This window comes from Phoenix dactylifera, chromosome 14 (assembly GCF_009389715.1).
Source record: "Phoenix dactylifera cultivar Barhee BC4 chromosome 14, palm_55x_up_171113_PBpolish2nd_filt_p, whole genome shotgun sequence".
Classification (NCBI taxonomy): Eukaryota; Viridiplantae; Streptophyta; class Magnoliopsida; order Arecales; family Arecaceae; genus Phoenix; species Phoenix dactylifera.
Window position 1 is genome coordinate 4,732,340 of NC_052405.1, and position 8,112 is coordinate 4,740,451.

At 38.3% G+C, this 8,112-nt stretch overlaps 1 protein-coding gene across 1 annotated transcript; it reads right to left on the reverse strand.

Moving 5' to 3' along the window:
• Window positions 1–3,244: 3,244 nt before the first annotated feature.
• Window positions 3,245–6,145, reverse strand: LOC103719814 (probable serine/threonine-protein kinase PBL7). The gene is made up of 3 exons (XM_026809516.2): window positions 5,940–6,145; window positions 4,477–4,868; window positions 3,245–3,770 (listed from the first exon to the last, which is right to left on the reverse strand). Exons 1-3 carry the CDS (start codon window positions 6,058–6,060, stop codon window positions 3,465–3,467), a joined length of 819 nt encoding a protein of 272 aa, XP_026665317.1. The 5' UTR covers window positions 6,061–6,145; the 3' UTR covers window positions 3,245–3,464.
• Between the last annotated feature and the right edge of the window lie 1,967 nt (window positions 6,146–8,112).

Genomic DNA, 8,112 nt, shown 5'->3' on the forward strand with positions numbered 1-8,112 from the left:
TAGAGGTGGGTGGGGACATGATGGTTGGAGAGATGGTGGAGGAGGCAGGCAATGGGAAAGCTACTATGATGACCCAAAGCAGAGGAGATGGCCATATGCCTCTTGGATGTTGTCAGGGTTGGCAATCAAGGAGGGACTCGAGAGCCGGGCAAGGGAGGAGAGGCGAAGGGAAGGAGAAGGAGAAGAGGTCTACTATGGTGAAATCCAAGTGGAGGTGGTGGCCATTGGCCTCTTGGAGATGGTGGGGTTTGGCTACAATATTGAGGGCGATGAAAAGGAGGGAAATCGAGATTGGGGTAGAGGAGGAGAGGGGAAGGAAGGAGAGATTTTTTTTTTTAATTAAGATACCTACTTAAGCGGCTGGAATTCATCCTGTTGCCATTTTGACCTTAAGTTGACCTATAATAAGATAGTCTTAAGTTATAGTTCAATGAGCAACTCTAGGACCAGAGGGCTGGCTTGTAGCTGCAACTTGAATTGTCTGTGGCTTGACTTACAATACTTCAAACAAGCCCTGCATGTAATTAATCTAACTTACATAACAAAGCCAAAATAATCAACTGTACAACAAAAAACTATTTGCAATTTTTTTTAAGCATATAATGAAAACATTATAATATCACTCGTACATCTTAACCAGCAAACTGGAAAAGATTATCAGATGTTGGATCGCATCTAATTGATACACAGAGATTGTTTCTTTAAGAGGAGGAACAAGAGTGGATTCACACACCTTTCTTATTATTAATTCTCAAAACATATATTTCTTTCTTCTCTATGTATTGATAAGCCACAGAATACAACTCTTCTTATAGACCAAAGCAAACTCTTAGGTTTCATACAAGAATAAAAGCAAAACAAAATTCTAAACGGCAGTATTAAAGTCTGACCCTTGGTTACATAAACAGTCACCTTTTATGGGAAACTCCAAAGGTCTGGGAACTCTAAACCTCTGAATTTTAAAGCACCTTGTGACCTGTGCTTGCCCCTTCAACTTCTCATTTAAGGCTGCCTTAAAATATGTGACTATGCTTGAGTTTATCCTTTAACAAATTCCTCCCTTAAACTCAAACATTTTCCATCCTTCATTCCAATCATCATCTTATATTTTTCGAATAGCTCTTTTGGTAGCGGTTTTGTAAAGATATCCGCCACTTGGTCACGACTCGCAACGTGACTCAATTGCACATTGCCTTCCTTCACATGCTCCCGAATGGAATGAAAGCGAACATCTATATGTTTGCTCCTTTCATGGTGCACCGGATTTTTTGCCAACTCAATTGCCGACTTATTGTCGACACGGATTTCGGTTGCCTCATGTTGCTGGAACTTTAGCTCGTGAAGAAGATTTCTTAGCCATATTGAGTGGCACACACACCAAGATGCTGCCAGAGAGATTGTTTCTTTAAGAGGAGGAACAAGAGTGGATTCACACACTTTTCTTACTATTAATTCTCAAATCATATATTTCTTTCTTCTCTATGTATTGATAAGCCATAGAATACAACTCTTCTTATAGACCAAAGCAAACTCTTAGGTTTCATACAAGAATAAAAGCAAAACAGAATTCTAAACGGCAGTATTAAAGTCTGATCCTTGATCCTTGATTACATAAACAGTCATAACTTTTTATGGGAAACTCCAAACGTCTGGGAACTCTAAACCTCTGAATTTTAAAGCACCTTGTGACCTGTGCTTGCCCCTTCAACTTTTCATTTAAGACTGCCTTAAAATATGTGACTATGCTTGAGTTTATCCTTTAACACTAATATCATAGAAAACTTACAGTAGATGAAAAAAAAAAATGCGAATATACTCTACCAAGAGTGTCAAAAGCTCTTCTTTACCATTTACATCAATTTGCATCACCTAGCAGATAGGGGGTTGCAAATCCCCATCCAAACTATATTGGAAGCATTGAGACTCTTTTAGCGTTCAGCTGCCATATTATTCTCATGGAATATTTTAAGCTCTTCAAATAAATTTGACTTCCAGCCTACAGATCAAATTGTCCATCTTTTTCAAGGAAAAGTGCGTTTCCCCACAAATTCATTTCACGATAAACAGAAATGAGAGCAAGCTAAAAGAGTGGTTGTCTTGAGAGAAACAAAGACAACCAAACCTAATCAAATCAAACACAACATTTGCAGCATGAAACGAAGCCTACATGCAACGTCCAATCATTTCCAACAGATGACATGATAAAGCAAACAAACCAATACATACAATTTGAAGAGGGATGAAGATTTACCTCTTCTGAAAAATAAACCATGCTTTCCCCTTCTTCACCAGGTGTCCCTACAATTGTTTTAACGAAATATCCAATAAACTTGTTTAAAGCATATATTCAACTCTCATTAGTCAGAGAAACAACTGTGATCTTTTCTTTTCTTTTCATTTTTGTTAGCAAAACAGTGGCCTCGTTTTATGTAGGCAATGATGTGGGGAAGAAGAACAATATTTCAGCACAACAAATAGACCTAAAAGAACGAATTTAACAGTAATCACTACAGCTGACTTCAAAAAACAAACTCAGAACCCCCACCCCCCAGCCACAAAAAAAAAAAAAAAAAAAAAAACCAAAACTGATCAAATTCTTCAACACAGCAAGATTAACATATGAGAAATATCTATCAACTTGAACAAAATACAGACAAAAATAACTGACCCATTTCCTAGCACCACCCCAGTTCTCCTCACCAGCAATTGGAGAAGTGTGTGCCAATGGTTAGACTGGCAGCAGGAGAGCTTGTGTCTGTCTAGTAACGAACCCCCTCTTCTTTCTCACTGAAGGCCAGTTACTGGTCCGATCGCAAATGCATCTATCAATGGCCTGAATCACTTCAATAGCAGTCCTTCCTTTCTTGGCAAAGGCACAAGAATATCGTCCAGCCATATTGGCCAGCAATGAGCCATAACAATGCAGTCCCATCCTACCCTGAACATGAACTCCTGCTTGTGCTAAACCATCCACATGGAGCGAATAGAGGCCAGCCAGTCCTGCATTCTGAAGTCTGAACTGATAATAATGCTGATCTTTTCACCTTAAACTGTTTTAAGCTTCTTGTCTCCCTTTAAATTCTCTTTGACCCCTCATCCGCAGAGGATTATAATAAGGATAAAAGGTCCATCATATTCCATGTTTTTTCTTAGATATCGACTCTTCTCTCTTATACTCACCCTTCCTCTACTGAATAAACTCCTTCATATGCACTCTATTATATGACTAAGAGAAATATGTACATGAGCTTTGAAAGGGAGTTGATATAAATATAGTTCACATAATCTTGATCAATAAGATCACAGTCATCCATCAAATGTTCCCTTCTCTTGGATAAACCATGTGCATAGCATGTGGTTAATACTGGTATTGCCAAAGCTAACTCCTAAATTTTTTCTTTTTCTTTTTTCTTTTTTGTGATTTCTTTTGAGAACAAATGAGTTTGCTTTCATTAAGAAAGCGATTAACCCTTCAAACCATCCCAGACTGGTGCTTCAGGAGCACCGGCAGTTCTTGGTGGAGGTACTGGCATAGGGGAGGAGGGGGAGCTACGGATCCTGCGTTTGGACTCCGATATGTAGGGCTGAGATGCTACATGGTCGAGGGAAACAGCCACATCATGCATGGTGGGGCGAATATGAGCCCTCTCATGAAGACACATTGAGGTGATGACAGCTAGCTGGTAAAAGGCACGGAGCGGGTAACGCCCTCGCAGTAATGGATCAGCCAGTTGAGTGAACTTCCTCCTATCACTGAGAAATGGATGCGCCTGGGAAAAAAAAAGAAATCATAATTAGAACAACAACAACAGCTTAATTAGAGGTAGAAAAATAAGGATTCGAATAAAAAGAACAGAGATATATGGTGACTTGAATGAATATATCTACCTTTAGAACTGCCTGGTCCTGACATGGACATAGAAAAAGTCAAATCCATCTCAGGGATTGTGTTCATGACCCAAGCTAGCTAATCGAGATAAACTTAAGTTATAAATTAAAATTCTTATGATTTGATAATCGAAACAATAGATACATAAAATTACAGCAATATCATTGTGATTATTTCTTGAACACTAGACTAGCCTGGCCCTGATGTATCCATAGTTTACATAGAGAACACATCAACATCTTTGCAATATTGATGAAGTGAAGAAAAGGTACACCATCCTAAAAGTAAGAAGAGCAAAAAATCATTAGTCTGTTATGCATCTTACTCAGATCCAGCATTGAAGCAAGAAGATACAATACAACGTTAGAAATTTATAGATGAAATGGAGGATATTTTTAGAACCATTTGGTAGTCATGCATTTTAATGAATCTTACTGAATAATAAGATGAAGGAAGCTTGTATAAATTTCATGTGAAATGGTATTACTCGTAGCTAATAGAAAGAAAAAAAAACAAGCTTCAGATGCACTTTGCAGTGGGAAGCAAAATAGATTTAGAACCGAAATGGCATTGTTGCAATGACCTACCCTTTTAATTAAATTTTGCTCCCCTGATTCCTTTGATAAGTCAAATGCCTTCTGACCAGTGATCAGCTCCAACAGCACCACACCAAAGCTATATACATCAGCCTTCACAGTCAGCTTGCCGCTTGTAGCATAATCAGGAGCACAATAGCCATAGGTCCCCATCACCCTTGTTGAAACGTGAGTGTTGTCACCAACAGGTCCAAGTTTGGCTAGTCCAAAGTCAGAGAGCTTAGGGTTGAAGTCATCATCTAATAATATATTTGAAGATTTTAAGTCACGATAGATAACAGGTGGGTTGACCACATCATGCAAATAGGTGAGCCCTTTTGCAGCACCAACAGCAATCTTTATCCGCGTGTTCCAATCAAGTGGTGCTTTACCAGGCGGCAGATCTAAGCAAAGAATTACTTAAGAATCAGCATTCGCTCAATCAAAAATGAAAAACTCCAGTATGAAAAACATTGGTACTTGATAGACCACAAACAAGATGGCAAATATTTACCGATCAATAAACTGAATAAAAAAGACATGTACATGTCCAATGACTTGTTTCTCATACAGTGTAGGGTTGTAGTGATGATGCAAAAGTATAGCAAAGGCTATCAGTTTTGTAGATACATATAAAGCAAGAAAAGGATGACTGTGGTCTGACGAATTGAAACATAAATGAGATCACTGGCAAGGATTGCTGAAAAATTGTGAAAAAGCAAAACCATAATGCTTGCATATATGCCGAAGACAAATGGTTCTGACTACTATTCTTGCTTCAAAAATTTGCAACATATTCAAAATATCGCCCTATGTGCAGGCGCTGAAGAACTGAAGTATTCAATGAAGGAAATATATGTAGTTCAAATCGATATGAAGTAGAATGAGAAGAAGAAAAGTGGGGGCAAAAATCAATGGGAATGTATGATGAAACAGCTTGCACACAAATTAGAGGAATGAGCATTTTCAGTTATGGTCATGGCTGGGGTGTTATCTTGCTTGTAAATTAGTAACACTGAGGTCACTAGGTATTAGTTGAGCACATTTACTATCCACACAATTTATATTTTATGTTTCAACAAGCTCCTGAGCATCATCTCAATCCTTGAAGATACACTTCATTCCTGAAGGGTGTCAATCAAGGAAAGCAAAAGGAGATTCCATGAAATTCCTCAACTAATACACCAAAAGGGAGTTAAATATAAGTGACTTCATTTTTTTTCAAAACAACTAATACATCATTTTCTTATCAAACAAAAATCTGAGGTTTTAACAAATCAAAAGGTACACAACTATGCAAATCATACATGGAACCAGATCAGTAAACACAAAAGTACAAGATTATGGATATACTTTATAAAGAAGTTTACCGAATAAACAAATTAAAAGGTACACAAGTAAGCAAATAATACATGGAACCAGATTAGTAAACACAAAAGTACAAGAGCATGGATATATTTTATAGAGACGTTTACCGAATAGGTGATTTTCCAAGCTACCCTGTCGCATGTACTCATAAACCAAGAGCCTCTCATCCCTCTCATGGCAGTAGCCAATCAAGCTGACGAGGTTTGGATGGTGCAACATTATCAACATAAGAACCTCGACCAGGAATTCATGAGTCCCCTGCAGCCCATTCGGATTGAGCTGCTTGATTGCTACAACCTTCTCATCAAAAATCAAAATTTGTACAGCACAACTATCAGAATCAAACATCCTCAGCAAAAGTCACTTGCAGATGCCACAGCCTAAATAAACAAGCTTTGTTAATCAAGGATAATTTGTGCTTGCCTGGCCTGAATTCAAGTGCCCCTTATAAACCTTTCCAAAACCCCCTTCTCCTATCAAATTAGTTTCCTTGAAGTTCTTGGTGGCAGCTGCGAGCTCTCGAAAGGTAAAGCTATGAGCATTGCTTCTCCTCTCTCCGACAGCTACCGGAGAAGGTGCCAACTTCTCCAACTCTACACAACAAAGAGGAACAAAGATTACCGACAAAATCCAAAAAATGAAATGAAATTCAGAATAATTCAACAAATAAAAGCAAGCCAGGAGTGTACCAGAAGAATCAATAAGGCGAGATGGGGAACGGGGAATTCTGCTGCTTTCCATCTTCCTTCGAGCTTCTCTCTGACGAGGGCTTCCACAAGAAAAGCAGCTCATTCCTCTGGCCCTCATCCCAATATTACTTAGGATTAAGCGCTACAAGTCCAAAATTCAACTTTTTAAAATTCTCAAACCGCAAGCTCTCTAAATCTCTCTTTTGTCCATTTCCGTTCCAAAAGAACGCTAAGAGTCTACAAATCCGGAACCTAAATCTCTCAAAAAAGAACAAAGAAATCTCTAAATCCCCTCTCTCTCCCTTCAATAAACCCTAGAAAAGGGGGGGAAAGTAAGGATTGATGGAGCCAAGAGCCGCACCGATCTCTACTAATCCCGGCGGAGTCCCAATTGGGAGAATAAATCAAAGGAGAGGAGGAGGGGACGGGAGGTGGAAACCCTAACGGAAAGGCCAGAAATAGAGAAAAGGAGAGGTTCTAGGGTTCCGTTAGGGCGCAGCTCGTCGGGCGTTTGCTCCGTTTCCACCGGAGAAGGGCGGGAGAAGAGGGACGGTTGAGAAGGCATGGCAGCGGGAGGCGGGCATAACTGCCGTTCAAACGCGTTCAGACCGTACAAGGATTTTTCTTTTTTTTTTCAGTTATTGAACATGTAAAGTTGTTATAGCAAACTATAATGGCTTTTTCTGTTTTTTTTTTTTTTTAACAATACAATGTACCACATAAATCCACGTGGCTATTACTTCTAGATGCAGTATAAATTTTTTTTAAAAAATAAATCGGTGTACATCTGGCTAACCAATCAGAGTCCTCCACTAAGCATTTAATCCATTAAAATTTTAAATTTTTTTCATAGCTAATGATACCTTGGCCACAATTATAAAATAATTAGTATGAATTATATGTCCCTTGTCATTTTGTTGGTATATGATATCATTAGTATAAATAGATTTAAATTTTGTTATGACTAATAAAATACTATAAATTAAAATTTTGCAATATATGTATATTTGTGTCTTATTTTACATATAATCATAAAAATATTAATTCACAAAGTGTTTTTTATTCCTTGAACTCTCCCTCTACAAAATGGCAAATATAGTTACAAATATGGTCTCTTTCTCATCTGCGAGGTGTGTTTGGAGTTTAAATTATAGGCAATGAATGGTAGGGCTTTCAGGAACCTCAATTTTTGGAGAAGAATGGAGGAGGATGCATGGGAACTCCCACCAGTTTAGTAACTGAAAAAGGATATTAATATACAAGGAGCTGGTTTATATCACTTAAGTACATCAATGTGACCCTTTTACTAGCATAAATAAACTCAGGAACTACAAAGCTTTAGAGCAGAAATTAGAACTAATTTAGGAAAGGTTTTTTCCTTGAGAAAGTCTCCAGCATTCTTCCCTCCAAAGCTGCCAATGTGTGGCCAATTTAATCAAAACCCAAGCTTTTAGTAATGGGCATTTTACTTTCTTATCTATCCATGGGTCTAGAGAGAGCAACTTGGTTGGTCAGCCTTCCAGGTTAGGTTTGGCTTAATGGAACCCACCAATCCTTCTAGAAAATGGGCAATGAATGAAGATATGATTCA

Bases quoted from the DNA above. Each gene is read 5' to 3' on its own strand.
- LOC103719814 (XM_026809516.2), bottom strand. From the start codon at position 6,060: ATGTTGATAATGTTGCACCATCCAAACCTCGTCAGCTTGATTGGCTAC. The intron at 4,869-5,939 runs GTAAACGTCTCT...TTCTTTGCTTAG, and splicing joins CTTGGAAAATCACCTATTCG to ATCTGCCGCCTGGTAAAGCA. The intron at 3,771-4,476 runs GTAGGTCATTGC...TTTTTTTCCCAG, and splicing joins AGCAAAATTTAATTAAAAGG to GCGCATCCATTTCTCAGTGA.